At 38.3% G+C, this 19891-nt stretch overlaps 1 protein-coding gene across 2 annotated transcripts in view; it reads right to left on the bottom strand.

Moving 5' to 3' along the window:
- The window catches only part of GALNTL6 (polypeptide N-acetylgalactosaminyltransferase like 6), a 681266-nt gene that overhangs the window by 29884 nt on the left and 631491 nt on the right, over nt 1-19891 (bottom strand). The window contains exon 8 of one of the 2 annotated variants that reach the window (XM_072119800.1): nt 18649-18756. The exons of the other annotated variant lie outside the window; for it this stretch is intronic. Coding sequence (XP_071975901.1) covers nt 18649-18756 — 108 coding nt within the window. The remainder of the gene's footprint in view (nt 1-18648; nt 18757-19891) is intronic. 2 annotated transcript variants of the gene reach the window in all.

The following is a 19891-nucleotide window of genomic DNA, read 5'->3' on the forward strand; positions in this document are numbered from 1 at the left end:
AACAGTCTCCAAAAGTCGCCATCAGTCACCAGGGACCTTATTTTTCACTAAAGACAGATTGTAAAAGCCCATGACACCTGCAGTGCAAATATACCTTTCTGCCTTTTCTAAGCATTTGCATTACAATATAATTGTGTGTTATAACTTATTCTTGTAACCTGATAAAATCCTGGGGTAGTCACAGGGGCTGGACTTTGGTTTAGAATAGAATAGAATAGAATGCTTTATTGTCCCCATAGGGGAAATTGACTTTGTCACAACGACAACAGCAACACCTCCATTCATGATCACAATTATATATATACAAACAAGTAAAATACAACATACATATACATATAGAAAATAACAGTTATTTTAAAAGAGTCAATATGGTTTGCATGCATTTCAAAAAACAACATGTGACCTGTTTGAGCTGCAGGCTGCCTCCATGTTTGTGCTCCTGTACAGCTTGTTCCTCCCCCACTGATGTCAGGCTGACCAGGCTGTGACCTCTGAGAAGAAGCAGGAGGTGGAGCTGTACAGGAGCACAAAGGTGGGGGCCAAGCTCAGAGGAGTGGGTAACACAGACAATCCACATGTTGTTTTTTGAAATGCATCCAAAACAAAGTCCAGCCCCTGTGACTACCCCAGGATTTTGTCAGGGTGCAAGGTGAGTTATAACACACAATTATATTGTAATGCAAATGCTTAGAAAAGGCATAAAGGCATATTAACACTGCTGGTGTGAAGGGCTTCTGCAATCTGTCTTTAGTGAAAATGAGGTCCCTGGTGATAGGTTCTCTTTAATTTCTACTTCTGGAAAGTGGCATCCATAGATTTGTGCCCATATTTGCAACCTTTTTTTGCTACTTTTTTAACTTTCACATCTGGATGCAGGTAATAACTCAGGGAAAACTGCAGAAAACTAGACAATGGAGATCTTTGAAAGGAGCTTGTTTTAGGTGCAAAGAAAGTAGAAAAAGGGCACAAGCCCCATGAAAAGTCTTAAAAATTGAAGAAAAAGACAAGCCAAAAGTTTGATACATGTACCCCATTGTATCTCTTTGCTAGCCTAAAGACTCTGGCAGCAAATGAGAAAGAGAGCAGGGGAAGGGAAAATAACCAAGCATCCCGTGTATTATTTGTCACACTGGTCGAAGCTGGCTTATAGAGACTTCATAGCTAAAAGTGTTAATCAATATGTTGTTTCAATGTACATAATAGTTGTGATACCAGTAATTTATAGATCATGTCTAGGTAATAAATTGTAGATCTATTTTATAAAGTGGAATTTTTGTGTTACATTCTGCACAGTATGTGTGTACAAATATCTGTAACCAGAAAGTGACCAATTTGGACAAAAAGCTCATTCGGAGAAACGGCATTAGGAGCGGCTTGCTAAAGCAGCTCCTAGTGCCAAAACAAATGCAGAAGTGTTACAATGATAGCATTATCGGAAACTACGATAACGATAACTAACACAGCTGCGCTATACACTAGAAACACCGGACTGCTCTCAAAGTGGTCCGGCGTATTCATGAGGGGGTGGTCTGAGGCGCTGTTTTACTGCATAGCCCCTAATCCTGCCCCCAATCCCGCCCCCTCATGAATACACCTTTTGTAATTTTCAGCGCAGCAGTGTTAGTTAGCGTAATCGGAGGTTTCCAATTTCAACAATAAATTATCTTAAAGATCTCTGTTAGTATAAAGAGGCTGGCAGTGCACTGTTAGCCTCTGTGTACACATAGAGGCACATTTAATAAGAATATGGGAAACTGCATGAAAAGTGCTCTGCCTGTGTATAATGGTGGGTGCAACAGATTAATAAAGAGCGTGTTCAAGAAATCATGAATCTGTGGCTTTCCTGCACTGGCCTGACTGAGTTCACCAACTTTTTTGAGGTGCACCTTTAACATAGAGTGTGCAACAGTTTTTGCTTGTTAAATCTGGCGCAGGGCCCGACTGAGCACCGGAAAGCCTCCTTATTTGTGTTACATGATGCTTAGGCACTTCTTAAATACCTGTGCAACCAGTTTCCACTAGAAAGAATGCACAAAGTCCGACAGAAAACTGGCGCAAAGCCCTTAGTGAATGTGCCCCATAGAGTCTGGACTGCGCAGCAGCTTATTTTTAGTGAAAAGAGATGTGTGCAAATAAATAACATCTACAGTGGCTTTAAGTCATTTACTAACCCTTTCCCAAAAGCCTACTTAACAGTACATCAATATGCTGCAAGGGGTGCATAGAGAGGGCTCGTGGGCTATGCCCTTTCTATGCAGACCAGCATATTGCAGCAAACACCCACTGTTATCACCCAAAATCAGTGCTGACAACTATTGCGGTTGTTAAAGGAAATCTACCATATGATTTCATGCATTATAAACCAAACATACCTTGATAATGCTGTAACAACACTGATGTAGAATCATATCTTGTTTATTCTCTGAGCTCAGTGCTTTTGCTAACAAAATCAATTATAAAATTATGGTAATGGGGCTTTGTCACTTCTGTGCCTGGCTCGGCGATTCTCCTCTTATATTAAGTATGCTCTTCCTCTGCAAAAGGAATCGCTGCACCATCCCCCAGCTGCTGTGAATTAGTGATCCAGCTCAGGTTGATTAGTCCTGTCTGGACAGTTCAGGAAGCTGCGTGTAATGTGTTTATGAACGGCAGGCTGAATGCAATCCAGCTTTTCTAAGGTCCTGAATATTTTAATAGTTCTTTCAGCAAAACCACTCAACTCAGGGATTAAACAAGATATGTTTCTGCATCAGTGTAGCTCCTGCATTCTCAAGGTATTTTTGGTTCATAATGCATGAAATCAAATGGTAGATTTCCTTTAAGATTTTACATGCCGCTGGCAATGCAATGAAATCTGGAATGTGATCATCGCTCCACAAGTCATCAGGGAGCGATGATCTGGGGTCTTTGTAAGACCCCCAGGGCTTGTCATTTCTGTAGATCTGTTACAATGTGCTGGTGACAAAAATGTCATATACTGCTATATTGTAGAAGAAAAAATGCAAAAAACTAAAAGAAGTTCAGATCACCCTTTTCCATAGAACTGATATAAAACCAATAAATCATATTGATATAGAAACAGTAAATATACTGAACATGTTAGGTATCAGTGTGTCCCAAAAATAGCAGTCTAGAAAATGGTAATTCATTGCAGTGAACCCTGTAAAGGAAAATAGTGCCTAAATGTCCAAAATTCCACTTTTTTGTCACTTTGCATCTTATAAAAATGTAAATAAAAAGTGATCACGAGGTCTTACACTCCCACAAATGGCATCAATGTAAACATTACATCCTTCAAAAAAAATGGCAACTTATACAGCCCCATGCACCACAACAGTTTAAAGCCCTAAACTATCTTTGACTAATCCTAAAATACTCCAAGCAGGGCCATATAGTGGAGCCTCCTGATAGATTCCACAGGTAGGAAATGATGGGGAGGGGAGCCAAAATACGTAGTAAATAATCTGCAGTCTTATAAAGACTGTCATGGCGATGGATCCTCACTCCCTGGTGAGTTCACGGGGAGTGATGATCACATTCCAGATTTCAGTGCATTGCGGCATGTAAAGGTTTAACACCAGCGATTGGGGACACCGCCGATTGGGGTGTTTATGGTGGGTGTTTGCTGCAATATGCTGGAATATTTGGAGGGGGCTTAGCCCGTGTGCCTTCTCCATACACCTATTGCCACATGCTGACATACGGTTATGTCAGTTTGTGGCAGGGGTTAGTAAATAATTTATATCCAATGTATATGTTAATTATTTACATACATGTCTTATCACTGATAATCAGCTGCTGCGCATTCACTGCCGGACTCTATGTACACAGAGACCAACAGGGCAGCACCAGCCTCTATATACTAACAGAGACCAACAGTGCAGCGTCAGCCTCTATATACTAACAGACCCCCAAATTCTATGGACTAACAGAGACAGAGGTGTCAAGGTCAAGTACCACAGTCAGAAGTCAGGTGTCGGTGTCAGGTATCAAATATACCAGTATATGATCTTTGACTTCTGATCGTTCTTCTGGCTATAGATTGACATATCAGATGTTATTTTATTTCTGCAACCTAAGGCCAGTTGCATGTAATCAATTTTGTTACATTGGATTCTAGTTGGGATTTAAGATAAGATCCCTTACATTTCAGTGAGTTCAGTTCAATTAATGTAATTAATAAAATATCAATAATAATCTTAATAATAATAAGATCAAACTAGTACAGGCGGTCCCCTACTTAAGAACACTCGACTTACATTCGACCCCTAGTTACAAACGGACCTCTGGATATTGGTAATTTATTGTACTTTAGTCCTAGGCTACAATAAACAGCTATAACAGTTATCACAGTTGTCTAATGAAGCTTTAGTGTTAATATTGATTCTTATGACAAACCAACATTTTTAAAATCCAATTGTCACAGAGACCAAAAAAGTTCTGTCTGGGATTACAATGATAAAATATACAGTTCCGACTTACATACAAATTCAACTTAAGAACAAACCTACAGACCCTATCTTGTATGTAATCCAGGGACTGCCTGTATAGACAATTGAACAGTTTTTATGCTGTTCTTTTACAAGTATTACACATGGCAGACTCATTTCTGTTCTCCTTCTTTATTTCTTGCAACCTTTACACATAACCTAAGCGCTTCTCTTGGCGCATTGATAATAAAGCTGCCTAAACAAGCATTCACTGATGTCTGTCTTCTGCTAGAGTTACCTCTGTTCCTGCAACAAACTTATGAATAATAAAAACAGTGACAAAAAGTACCATAAATTATAAAAGATAAAATAGGATGTTACAGTGCTGAAATTCCATTCCATGCTGAAAATATAAAGAAAGGTTGTCTTCTCTGTTTAGAATACAGACAAGAAAAAAAGGATACTATATTGATTTAAAAAAAAGGATGAGATTTGGTAAATACAGTTGATACTGCACCTTAAAGGGACACACTCATTACCATAGATTTAGAAGATTTAGAATTCCCTCTTTGATGGGAAATCTCACTCATTTATAGAGTAAAAAAATCCCCAAAGTCATTTGAAAATGTGCAGAAAAGAGTCATGTTTTGCTTGACATGAGTCGGGTTTATAGATCAGTGGGAGTTCACTTTAGGAGCCCCTATCTTGTTTTTTTTGTATCTAGAAAAAATATCTTTTTTGAAGTACATGCATATGAAGGAATGGGCTTGAACTTGACCTTTTTATGTAGTGCACATTTAGAAATGTGACTAAACGGTCCGTATCTCTAGCTGTGTAGCTCACAAACCATCCTGGCACTCAATAGTAATGAATGGTAAATGCGCCTTCTAGTTGCAAATGACACTGGTAGCTGGAAGCAGGCAGTGTTAAGTTATCCCTGCCAGTACACTCTATCTGACCCAGGCAGTGCATTGAATAAGTAGTTACATATGTGTCATATGTGTCATGTGTCATAAATAGGGTTCCCGGCAGCAGTGTCAATATGCTGCAGGTGTCCGGGAGAAGATGAAGCATGGGTGCGAGTATACTTTTTTTTCTGCTGTGCCAAATATATACAAGTGGTAAGTAGGGCTACCTTTATACGGGGGACATTTGCAGGGCTACCAGTATACTCAGTACAATTGCTGGGCTGTATATATATATATATTGACGCATGTACTGGGATGCATATATACTGTGGCATTTGATGGGCTACCTTTATACTGGGGGGTACATGTTCAGCTACATATACAGGCAACAATAAAACAGCTGGATCAGCACTAAAACTATAGCCATGAGAGTGATACAGAGCGATCTGACGCATTTCAGACCTATTAAGCTCCTATTGAGGAGTGTCACCTGGAATCGGGCACCTGGAGTAGAGCAGCTGTATGTGATGGGCTACTTATATACTGGGAGACATATACTGGGTTACGTATATGCTGGAGGGGGGTATGTGCTGTGATACCTATATAGTGGGGGGCATGTGCTGGGTACCTATATATTGGGTGCATGTTCTGGGCTACCTATATACCGGGGGTGCTGTACTATCTAAATTAATGAGGAGGTGTTGGTGTTGCTAACTAAGAGGAGTCAACCAAGAAGAAGACCAGGGCAGGGCAGTAAACAGCTGCAAACAAATTTGAACAGTAAGTGATGTCTATGCCTAGGTGTGCAGCACATTTAATGCTGGTATATATTTATGTTTGGTTATTTACTGCTAATATATATTATTGCTTGTAGTATATACATTTTTGGTACCTATTTTATGTGCCGCATAGTGATTGGTATGTGTTATATTCATCTATTCAGCTATATCCATTGCTTATATTTATTTATGTGTATGCTACTTTCATTGAAGGCATATATTTATATTTGTGGTATATATTTAAAGCTGTAGTATTTTGTTGTAGGGACTCATTTTTCTATTTGTTCTATATTTGCTGATGGTAGGACTAATTGTAGATGATCCCATAGCAGTTATCTGTAAGATTTCTTAATGGGTAGAGGGTGCTGTTTAGCTGATTAAGGAGGGTGGTGCAATTTAGCTTATGTGCCTAGGGCTCCAAAATGCCTTGTTCCGGCCCTAATACGCAGCGAGATACACTTGATTAAAATCTAGGTCAATTTAAAACAAGAGCTTTATAAAAAGTATTACTGAAACAACTCACACAGCTCAAATTTTAGATACCATTTTGCTAGTTTACCAATAAATTGTTAGAAGTTTTCTTTTAAATGTTGAAAAGATGCCTTCTGGGAGTGAATAGCACAAAGACTAGGGAAGGAAGCACCATGAAGCTTTATGAATTATTTATCCACAGTATCACAAAAAATCTGAGATTTGTTTAAAGTTAAAAATACTAACTCTTCAGTTCTCTAAAAAGAAAACAACAAAACGGTATGTCTCTTTGAAAGCAGGGATTTAATGATTGCATTGGAAGTATTCCCATTGTAATACTTGCTCAGGTAACAGGCAATTAGGCAATTTAGCAACAGTGAAAAAACTATTAGTATTGTCTAGCTCATAACAGTCATTTAAATACAGTTCAAGGAATGTAGCCATGGATTGAAATATATACTTCCGATCTGCTGTGGCATAGAGTGTATGAATAAGAAATGTGTCCCAGGAGTACAGTTCTTTCCAGACAGGCATGTTCCCTGCCATTTGGCTCTTGTGATTTATCGCCTAACTATGCCAAATTAAACTTTAGATAGTATTGCCTGTCACATTGCCTCAGTGTCCTTGTGAAGAGTAAGATAAGAATAACATACACGATGGACTGCTATAATGAAGCATAACAAGAACAAAGGTTTTGTGTACAAATGAGCCGGAATAAAAATCCAAACCAAAAACGATCTTGCAAAAATAAGCATCTTTGTAGTTCTATCAAATGGTATTATAATAAAGAACCACTAGGTGGCACCATTGCAACAAGAATATGGAACAATGACTAGAAATGACTTAAAAGGCAAATATTTTACTTATTCAGTATGTATGAAAAGCCAATCATATCATAGAAAGCCTTATATTTTCTTGTGTCATTGTAAAGTAGAATTTTCAAGGACCTTCATTTCTCTCCCCTTTTCCAACGAGCAATGCAAGTAAAAAAAAATACACCATGTCATTTACATTGTGCTATATTATTTTTGACTTGTGGTGGTTAAACATGCATTTATTAACTTTGCATTGACATTGCACACTACTTTCATACTTGAGTAAGCCTTTTTTCCTAGAGTATGTATATGTTTAATTACATTTTACTAAGCAAATTAGCACATCTTAATTAAAGTAGGCAGTATCCATTTTACCAAGGCTGTGGAAGAAGAAGAATACTTGAAGCTAATTCTATGAGATTGATCAGTGGTGACCATTGAGTAAATGTCCAAATGAAATTACTGACTTTATTTTGTACAATCTAATTTAAAGAGGACATTTCACCACCTCACACATGCTGAGATGAGCATTCTATAGGGGCTGCTATACAGATTCAGGAGCACTTTGCATTATTCTTCTAGCTCCCACGGTTACGGAGATATTAGTCCCGGTATCTGACCATTATAATCTGTGTTTGGTCAGAGAGGAGGAGCTGGGGCTGGAGCTGGAGGTGTTTTTATGCTAATCTTCTCACATACTGTCAGTAGCAAGCTGTGATTTTTTTTCTATGTTATCTAAAGGTTACGTTCACACACATTTTGCTAATATTCTGTTGACATTGTGTTAACACCGTGGTCACAAAAATGCAATTTTACAAATTGCCATGCAGGGGGATGCAAACACAGTGTAAATGTGAACACAGTGTAAACACAAACATATTGTAAACATGGATGCAAATGGAAACGCAAATGTCACTTAACATAAATGTAAGTGTAAACGCAACAAACGCAAACATAAATGCAAACGTGATGGCACGCAAGTGTAAATGCAATGTAAACGCAAGCACCGTGTATGCATTAACATGAGTCCAACTTGACATAAACGCAAATGCTGCATAAGCTTATGTATCACTTGTATGACGCAAAGGCAAATGCCATGTAAGTTTAAACATGACATAAATGGAAATTCTGCGTAAATGTAAATGTGCCACAAACACTGTGTAAGCGTAAGTGCTGCATAAGTGTAAACGTGCCGCAAATGCCACATACACGTGAACACAATGAAAACAAAGTGTACGTGTAGAACAGAGCGCAAAGGCCACATAAACTTAAAATGTGAGGAAAACGCCACCTAAGTTAAAATGCAACACAAATGTAACCCTAAAGTCACTTAAGGTTCAATGCAACCAAAGCACCATATAAGCGTTAATGCGACGTTAAAACGACAAAACCAAACAACACATAAGCGGATATTAAGTTGAAACGGCACATAAACACTATACAAATGCCATGTAAAACACAAATGTGACATGAATGCAATGCCACCGCTATGCAAACACAAAGTAAATGCAAACATCTTGTAATTGTAAACACAATGCAAATACCATGTAAATGCAATGCAATGCAAGTGTCAACACAAATGCCACCTACCCACAAACATAAATGTGATGTTAGTGCAAACACCATGTAACTGCGATGTTTGCGTAAATGTAATGTAGACTTTGACATCACATTTTATGTTTACATTGCTTTTCCGGTAACATTACGTTTGAGTTTAAATTGAATCTGCATTCAATTTAGTAACATTTTGATACACAGTGTAAACGCAATGTCATAAGAATATTAGCGAAAAAAATCACGGCTCCCTATTCATAGTAGCTTCTCTGATGTTACCTGCCACTGACAGTATGAGAGAATATTAGCATAATACACACCTTTGTCTCCAGCCCCAGCCGTAAACACAGATTACAATGGTCAGAAACAGGTACTGAAATCTCCACAACCCTGGGTACTAGAAAGAAAAAGTGCACCTGAATTTGTGTAGCAGTCCCTACATATACCTATAGGTATATGTTAGGTAGTGAAAGCTCCTTTTTCATGTGCTTGACATTGGGTAAAATTGTGTGATGACTTTTAAACACTTCTATCTTAAAGCCTCCAAACAAAATATAGCAAAATATAGATATAGCTTTATTTTTTGTTGTTGAGGCACATTGAGTTGAACAGGTGAATTGTACTGGGGAATTATCTAATGTGAATGAAGAATGAGGCACATTGGGGGTCATTTACTAAGGGCCCGATTTGCATTTTCCCGACGTGTTACCCAAATATTTCCGTTTAGCGCCGTTTTCCCCTGAATTGCCCCGGGATTTTGGCGCACGCGATCGGATTGTGGCGCATCGGCGCTGGTATGCACGCGACGGAAATCGGGGGGCGTGGCCGAACGAAAACCCGACAGATTCAGAAAAACGGCCGCATTTAAAACAAAAATTGTGTCGCGAAAATTACACTTACCTCTACCAGGTATAGGCCGGTAAATCTGCCCCAATGAGTTGAACAGGGGAATTGCACTGGGGAATTATCTAATGTGAATGGAGAATGAGGCACATTGAGTTGCACTAGGGATTTAGACTGGGGAATAATCTAATGTGAATGGAAAATGAGACACATTGGGGCAGATTTACTTACCCGGTCCTGTCGCGATCCAGCGTCACGTTCTCTGTGGAGGATTCGGGTCTTCCGGCGATTCACTAAGGTAGTGCACCCGATGTCCACCAGGTGTCGCTGCTGCGCTGAAGTCCATCGGAGTTCACCAAGCTATCCTGGGTGCAGGTAAGTGCGTGTCAAGCAACACTTTTTTGTTAAATACCGCGGTTTTTACGAATCCGTCTGGTTTTCTTAGGGCCACGCCCCCCGATTTCCGTCTCGTGCCGGCACCGATGCACCACAATCCGATCGCGTGCGCCAAAAACCCGGGGAAATTCAGGGAAAATCTGCGCAAAGCGGTAAAATTCAGGTAACCTGACGGAAAAATGCGATTCGGACCCTTAGTAAATGACCACCATGGTCTCAGCTGAATTGAGCATATTATTGTCATATTATTGTTATAACTTGTTACAGACAAGGTTGCAAGAGAAGACAACACCTCCATCAGAGAGTGCTTGTTGTCTTGCCAAACATTAGTTGGATAGGTGACCCATAAAATGGCTCTAGGTTTTTTCTTCATACTTAAGAGTCCTTGGTCAATTGAAAGAATGCAAGGCCCCAAGTCCACTGGACAAGCAAGCTCAAATCCACCAGTGGATTATAATATAGGTGGTTTGGGCAATATCCTGGGGTCCAAGCTTTGGTGGGAGTCCCTGGCCACCTAGACAGCCCACCAAATTTTATACTAAGGAAGACCTTCATCAATGAAATCCTTGTGCATGAAACAGATGGCACAGATTGAAAGCAAGGAGAAGGGACACATCCTATATTTCTCAAGATGCTTGATTCTAGATCATATGTAAGAAGTGATTTCCAGGAACTTGTACGGACTATAATATTCTTAATTCGCCCAAACTGAAATCATCATGCCTTTTCACTGAGCTTGTATGCAGTATTGGTACTGATATTCTGTGATTTGTGCATTTGTACAAAAATATCTCCATTTTGGTTTCATTTGTCCAAAGTACTGTACATTGTTCCAGAAGTCTCCAGAAGGTTTGCTGCACTGTCACATTCTTTTCAGAAATAAGAGCTTTTCTGACAACCCTTCTGAATAAGTTATACTTGTTCAATCTTTTTCTACTGTCATGAACCTGACCATTACACTTGCTTACTGAGGTCTTTAAGAGTCTAAAGGTAATTTAGAGCATTTTCTATATTGCTTACCTTAAAAATATATTTACATGTGGTAAGCAGAGCAAGAACAAGTGGACATAAATGGGTATTAACCTGTATCAATGCTTTGAGGGGCATTTAACATTAAATAGGCTCCTTTAAAAAGATCTGTGACTGCCTTTGGATCTCAGCTGCCCACCAGATTTATTAAAGTGGCTTTGGCCCCTTGATAAATCTGTTTCCAGTGTTCTTAGGCACCGCTTGCTGCCTGCAACTGCCTAAAAAAACACATTAAAAGTTACACCACATAGGCCAGGACAATGTAATTTAGTCATTGGTATTTACACAACATTGCACAAGTCGTGAATCTATGTTTAACCAGAATCCTTAATTAAGTTATGTGTAATGATGAGAAATGACACACAGTATGGTGTTAAACATGGTATTTACCAGGTTTACTGAAATTTATGTAATAGTAGGTACAAAAGCCTTTGTTGGTGATGACCAATTCAACACACCATCTCTACCAAGAAAAAGTGGCATGGGTTGCTCAGATGTAATTTTGGACCATTATTAAACACAAACATTATTTAACCCCTTAACAGCTTGGCTCTTTTTCATTTTGGTGTTTCCATTTTTTTTTTCCCCTTCTTCAAAAATCTCTAAATTCTTTTTTTTTCCGTGTACAGAACTGTGTGAGGGTTTGTTTGCTGCTTAACAAATTGAACTTTGTAGTGACAGTATATAATATTCCATTCCATGTACTGGTTAATACATTTGCCCCATTTTCTTGTGTGCTTAGATTTTAAGGCTCTTATTTTACAGTGGCACATTGTAATGCACGATCAGTAAAATCAAAATATACTGCCATACTGTAGCATGGCGGTATATGCTAGGATAAATCAGATAATCTTTGGTTAAGTACCATGAGGGGTTTGAAAAATAGTAAAAAAAATAAATAAATAAAAGAACCTAAAATTTCAGAAGAACTGATATTAAATATTAAAATAAACAGTTCTTATTATAAACGTTAGATCGGACATTTTTTAGAAGTGGCAAAACCTATCAATGCCGTTTGTCAACATATAAAAAAAAAATTATAAAACTGGTTGTACAGTCCTCAAAATAATAACATTGAAAACTTCATGTCATCTCACAAAAATGACAATACACACAGCTCTGTACACTGAAGTATGAAAAAGTTATTAGCACCAAAAATAGCAAAATGAAGAATTTTTTTGTTCAGGTTTTAATACTATATTATCCTCATGACCAAAAGAATAAAGGAGACTTGTCATTTGGGGTGCACAGGGAAAGCCGTAAAAAAGCAGCCCACAAGAAAGCCAATTTCACTGCATTTGGAAATATCCGCCACTAAGAATTAATTAGCAGAGCTCAGTCACGGTTATATACGTCACTGAGACATTCGTATTATTGCATTTTAACTTTTTTCTACAGACTTCAATCTGTGATTTCACCTATTATGATCCATGCTATATACTTAACATCAGTATGTATTTAGTTTTATTTATGGAGATAATCATTTTTTAAATAAAAACTTATTTATAAAATGTCAGCAGGTTCTAGAACTGTCTTTTCATAAATTTTATAATATACAGACATGTTCTGTAAAAGAAAGGTTAAAGGATCATTAAAGCTACTATAATTCAAAAGTATGAGTCTTTGAATCTTGTACAGATCAATATTCTACTGTTTGCTTATAGTTTGTTTGCAAATGTCAAATCTGTTATCAAAATAGAACATGACATCATATTTAACCTGAGTTTATACACTGATTATAAATTACATAATCTGTCATAAAACTGTCCTCCTTGAGCTTCTGGAAAATCAGCAGGAAATGTAAGTACTAACAATCTCAGGTTAAGAACAAAATAGTAGATAGTTCTGTAAATGTGTCCTTTTGTTGAATAGTCTGTAACTATTCTATAAGTTGTATATAAGTTCTGCCTGTGATGCCTTACATATGGGGGACCGACTTCTGGCCCCTGGATCAATTAGCTGTTGGTCTGGCATAAGCAGTGTCCCTATAGAATGGACTGGATAGAATGGCTGCAGTTGTGACCTCAAAGATTATAAAACGGCCATTGACTCATAACTTAAAAGGGGTGTGTTTTTTGCGCAGTGTATTTTTGTTGTATCGTGTCCCATAGCTCCTATAGCTCTGTGAACAGAAAATGAAAAAGCTATGGGTTTTGGAATGAGGAAAGTAAGAAAGTGTGTCAGCATTAATCTGGAGGAGAGACTCCAGTGGGTAACCTAAGTCAACATTTCAACTAAATTTTGTTGCAATATTCCTTTGCATCACAATTACTTCTGTCAATTTTTTTAGAAGTCAATGGAGAGCAATCAGCACATTCATTGATTTGAGTGTAGACTGGGTCCCACAGCATTATATGTTGTTTTTACCAATAGTTAACTAATGGTTTATTTATACATGCTGTGAATTTTCGGTCAATTTTTCTCCAACATTCCCGAGAAACACTAAGTCTGCATAATTTCACTTAAGGCTTCCCTTTTTAAAGAATTAGATTTAATAGCTTCATGATTAAATATTATAGACCAAACTGCTAATCCTCGTTTCCCTGTTCTTTCCAGGATTCACGTTCAATCAAAGCTTGTTGAGAACGTTCTTTGTCCTTTGCTTGTCTTGTTTGGAAACACAACGTGTCCAGTCAGCAATTAGATAACTCAGAAAACATTATTTCATTCTGTCGTGCCGGTAAATTTAATTATCCCCTGCTCTACTTACTATAATCTTTCTGCAATGTGAATGCAGCTCCCGTATTCTCACAGTCTGTGAATGTCACCCACAATATAGCTTGCTTTTCTCAAACAGATTCCCCCATGTACTCCACATGTTTTTCTCTATATAAATGTTCACTTTTTGGTTTATTTAAAACACAATAGGTCTGACAGCATGATACAAGGGTACAATAAATGGGAATGATTGCTGCAGCTTCTGCTGCCACAGCAGCTTAGGGAACGACTTGTTTTTTCTAAACTTCACAAAAACTGCAGGCAAAAACCTCTTATTACGCCTTATCTGTATTGCACAACAGAAATAATGTAAGAAGCGTCCTGCTTTTAATATCACATGTTCAACATCAACCACATACAGTGGAGAGTTTTATTAAACCTAATGGCTACAAACATTTACTGTAAAACAAAACAAAAGACAGCGCTAGAGAAAATAGGAAAAAAAGGAAAAAAAAAGTCCAAAATGCCACAATAAATAAATAGTTTCTCCGCTTCCACGTCTTTCCACTTTTTGAATACGGCAGGATAATTAAAAAAAGACAGTACCTTTCCAACTCCAGGTCGATACACAAGAGTAGAGGTGAATTAAAAATGGGAGCTTACTTTCCTGGGATAGTGTTCATCTACCTGGGATCAATCGATGGTCTCACGGCTCTCAGCTGGTTCCGGTGCAGGTATCCAATCTTCCGACTTGGAAACTGCACTTCTCTGCTGATAGTTCCGTCTGGCTATTATGTGAAAGAAAAGTAACTTCTATCCATTTCTCCAAAAGTACATTTTCTTTCACATAATAGCCAGATGGAACTATATTAATAAAAATATATATTGACAGATCAAGATCTGTAAGTTATGCTTGAAAACTACAGTGGGTACAGAAAGTACTTTAAATTTTTTATTTTTTGTTTCATTGCAGCCAACTGTAAAGATCACAAAAGTTCTTTCTTTTGCTCATCAATATATACTCTCAAACCCATCTTGACAGAAAAAAATAGAAATGTAGATATTTTTGCTGATTATTAAATTAGCAAAGATACCTACATTTCTATTTTTTCAGTCAAGATGGGGTTCAGACAAGAAGAAGTGAAATATCACATGGTCATAAGTATTCAGATCTGAAATAATTGAGGCTGGCCGGGGGTTGGATGCAGCTGGTAGGGCTGCGTCTGTGCACTTGCAGCCTCCAAATTTTCATATTTGACAGGGCCTGAGCCTCTGGATGTATCCAGCTTTATCTTAGCAGAAACAGGGCTATCATACGCTGCTATCAATGATTTTATTGAAGAACTAAAGTCTGTGCTTATAAGGCATGAGTATTGTAAATAAATACAGGCAATCCTCTATCGAAGGGCACTCGACTTACAGCTTACAGATAACCCCTAGTTAAAGACGGAACCCTCTGCCCACTGGGATCATTGGTGAAGCTCTCTCAATGCTTTACTATAGTGCCAGACTGCAATGATCAGCTATAAGATGTCTGTTTTAAAGCTTTATTGATAATCCTTCGTCCCATTACAGGGAAACTCCAATTGTAAAATTTTCTGGGCCTACAAATATAAAATATACAGTTTCAACTTACATACAAATTCAACTTAAGAACAAATCTATTGAACTTATCCTGTACGTAACCAAGGGACTGCCTGTACACATATGAATACAAAGAAGTTTCAGAGAGCACAGTTTAAAGCACACAATTTATAAGTCCTTTACACAAAAATACTTAGGTTTTTAGGCACTTTCACACATGTGTGCTACATTATATTGTCTGCATTTTGGTGTAAAAGAAAAACTTCCCTCAATATCATCCAAAAAAAGCGTTATGTTACACAAAGTGAAATTCTAAATTGGAATTAATTCCACTTTTTATGTTGTGTACATCTGTTTATAAAATTCAAAATGATATTTATAGGCAATGTTATATCTTAAGGCAAACCCCTCAACAGATTTGACGTATCAAGCTGTTTCGCAAACTGTCAGAGGACTTATGGTATATTGCTAAGCTCAATTCTATAATATGTGTAATTATGGTAAGTTTCATTGTTGGAAGGCAAATATAGTGTTAATGCTAGACAAGTTTTCATTTGGGTGCTGCATGGATGATGTACAATGTTGTTGAAATCTGGCTTTTTTCCAGTCCTATAAATAAATTGTTTGCAGAATGGAAATTCAGTTTGTGTCAGAGTGAACACAAGTCAGATTGCAGTGCTGAGTAATCAATGTTTTTCACCTGACGCAGCAATCCCTTGTGGGGTTATCAGTTCTAAATTTTACACTGAGAGAGCTGAAAAAGCTCTCAGGAGCTTGTGGAAAAGTATTGACCTGTAAAACATCCCATCTCGCCAGTAAACAAATAAATAAATTACAGCACTGTTAAACAAGCGTACAGAGCTCTATAGGAATGCTACTCTGTTACCATGGGCAAAACTAATAGGGGGTGAGATTGCTAGTGGTGAAATGACTCAAGCGTGGAGATATAAATACATGTAAAGTGAACTATATCTGTGCAGCAATTACTAGTTTATGTGCTAATTAAGGGAACAACAGCAGTCGTCTAAAAGCGACCAAACTGTTTACCATTCCGTGTAGAATGACCCCTTTTACTTTGGCAGCGAGTTTTAATAAGAATAATTTGTGTCAAATTAAGCATTATACAAACATAACAACCTTTGAATTATATGACTAGACCTCAGTAGAATCATATGTGGGTAGTGAAGAGGCAGTACTCAATGATTTGAAGAAAAATGGTGATCCTTTATTCCATCACACAGCGACGTTTCAGTGCTAAACCGCACCTTTCTCAAGCATAGAATCATAGGTGAAAATGCCAAAATCTTTGTACATACCTAAGGTACGTTTTATCCAATGAAGCACTGAAAGAATGTGTGATTATTATTGCAACTATGCCATCTCCATGCCAATGGGGGCGTGGAGGGAGCTTAAAGGGGTGGGGCCACTGGTGCACAAGCCCTGTGTATGATGAGCCCCCCCTTATGTTTAAAAGCTGAAAAAGGGATAATTGTTACTGATTCAATGCACATAATATACAGATTTGCAAATAATCTAGTGTACTAGTAGCTCCAGTGTGTAGGAGCTGAAACGTTGAGGACTTTATTTTTTTCTATTTTGGAGTGCTGCCAATCTTTATTACCCTGAGCTTTGCATCCACTTATAATTGTTGTTCTGCTTTCCTAGCAGCAGCCAACATGCAAACATTTTGATGCTTCTCGAGTGGTTCATCCAGCATAACTATGCCAAGGGAGCCTACACCAATTTGTCTGTTATATAAGGCCCGTTCCACACTTGCATCACACTCGCAAAGCGTGCTGCCCGGATCACACGGCCCGAATGCTGCAAACCGGGGCTGAACTGACATGCTGAGTTCCGTTCCGTTTTGCAGCGTTCCGGGCAACATGCATTGCGATTGTGATGGAAGTTCATTGCGTTACACTCGCAAGTGTGGAATGGGCCTAATTTGTACACTTACTAAGAGGTTGCCTTGTGAGTGCTTTCTCGGTTTCCTTTCATTTAGCCAACATTTTTTGAGAAGAGCTTCACATAAATGAAAAACACAAGGTGAAGGGACAGTCTTCAGTCTTTCATTCCCTGCAGAGTTTAATGTACATAGGGGTAGCTTTTATGCTTGATTGAAACTGGCCAATGTCTTTCCTTCACCAGGGGCAAGGTTTATTTCACTGTTCTTCCTTTGCATGAACGTGAATGAAGTATACAAGTAGAGGCAGATAAAGAGAGACTTTATTTATGCGATTCTATTTTTGCACAGAGGCTAGAAATTGAAATGTCACATCTTCTATTCATTCACTATTGTACTGCATAATTTGAAAAACTCTTGAATCAACTTTTGCTTTATAAATAAAGATTGTTACTTATTTTATGTGAAGAGTGCAGTGTATTACTCAATTCAAGTTACTCTGCAACATAAAGGCTCTGTATTTCAGAGAAACATAATATGGATGCAACCAATTGCGCAACCTTATTAGGGCTATAACTGGACAAAAAAGTGGGGGACAAACATTTATCACAGCTGGCACTCTGTGTGCACAACATAAAAAATTGTCCTGCCAATCCACCACTGTGAATACATCATTGCTGCCGGGCATAACTATGGCATAACTATGCCAGGGCTAAGTTGGTGTTGTTTTGTGAAACCTATGAACATTCAGCGGTAAATGGTCCCAGGCTTTAGAAAGTGTGGAGGGATGGGCTGGAATGCCCAACAATGGCAAGCATAAGACTATTCACAATTGGGAACAACGAAGACAATTGACAGTTTATCCAGGAGTTGAAGAGTGGACATTGTAGCTACACCAGTACTATAAATGCAATGATCAAAGAATTAAAAGAAAAAGAAATCCTCAGACTATACAGAACTATACAGACTGAACCAGTGTGTATTGTTTGAAAGGGTTCACAAGAGCCTATTTTTTCTAAAAAGAACATGACAACACGACTTATGTTTGTAAAGTTGGAGCTCGTCAAACCGCAAGGTTTTTGGAACCAATGTCCTAAGAACAGAACAGGTCAATACAAAGATTTTTAGACATAAATATATAATGCAATATGTAGTGTGTTTTTAACTTCTGTTTTTTTTATCTGTTCAGATACATAACGTCATAGAATTCAGTGAGAGTGTACTTTCTTTATCTCACCGGCTTACAAGTTCACTTTAGGTACATTCTCTTATACTTACTCTTGCAAGGCTTGTCCCTGTTGGAACTTTGTAAGGCACATATTTCCTGTAGATATGGCCCACTCTGGAACAAGGCACATCAAACATTTCCCCACCACACATCCATACCTAAAAATCAAAATTAACAATATCAGTGTCTTGACATTATATTTCCCATTTTTAGTTTTTTTCTCATGCCCGTATATTATTTAATACACAAGTAGTTTTCTTCTCATAGTCCAGATAAAATGTTTTCAAAAACATTACTCCCAGCAAAAGTTATCAAACTATCAACTTCTGTGTCATACATAAAATTCACAAAAGATGAGCGACAAAGACATATCATTTTCTAGGCCTCTCATATGCACATAAAAACGAAGCTTCCTATGGGACTGCTGTCACTTGTAAGCAGCTCAGCCTGTGCATGTTGATATCACTAGCTTTATTGAAGATCATATTCTCAGAGAGGCTTTTAAGCTCCCCAATTCCCCCACAGGCTGCAGCTCTGTGTGTAAACACTGGCTATCCAATAACAGTGCCCCTGGCAAGGAACCAGCTCGAGAAGCTTCATCTCAGAAGTGACAGCAGCTTCAGTAAAAGAAAGCAATGTAGGATTATTACAGTATTTTAAAGAAGGTTGCCAAATATGTTGATATTCAAGAGCCTTTTAAAGAGCTATTAATAGCACTTATACATACGTACTGTAAGATTATATTGGATCAGGCGCATTGGACACATTGGACATCATTAGATGAACACTGTTCCCCAACTACAAGACCATGATCATGGGTGTTACATGTTGTAGTGGCCAGGCCTGTGCATTACCTCTGAATGAATTCTTTTTAATCTAATGGAAATAGACAATTTCAGCTGTTGACTATCTTTGACTATCTTGCCTCAGACTTTGGGTTCATTCACACAGCCGTCTGCGGGGACATAAATGTGGCCACACACCGGAAAAAGATAGAACATGCTCTAACTTTTCCCTGGTGTGCGGCCGTGCGCCACTGTTTTTTATGGAGGGAGGAGGGGTCACCTGCTCCTCCTCTCCAGCACACGGCGGTATGCCCGCACAGCGGGCATACCACGTGTGAACACACCCGTTGAATAATTAATCACAATTTCTTTCAACTCCTCCTGTTAAAGGTATTTCAGCTTGATTAATGGGGAATATTGACACACCATTCTGGTAATTGTGGGACAGTCCTAGAAGTTGGTTCCCGACCAATATTGTTGCAGGATTGTTCGTTTATCAAGTGCTAAA

The sequence above is a fragment of the Engystomops pustulosus genome, chromosome 1 (assembly GCF_040894005.1).
Source record: "Engystomops pustulosus chromosome 1, aEngPut4.maternal, whole genome shotgun sequence".
Taxonomy (NCBI): domain Eukaryota; kingdom Metazoa; phylum Chordata; class Amphibia; order Anura; family Leptodactylidae; genus Engystomops; species Engystomops pustulosus.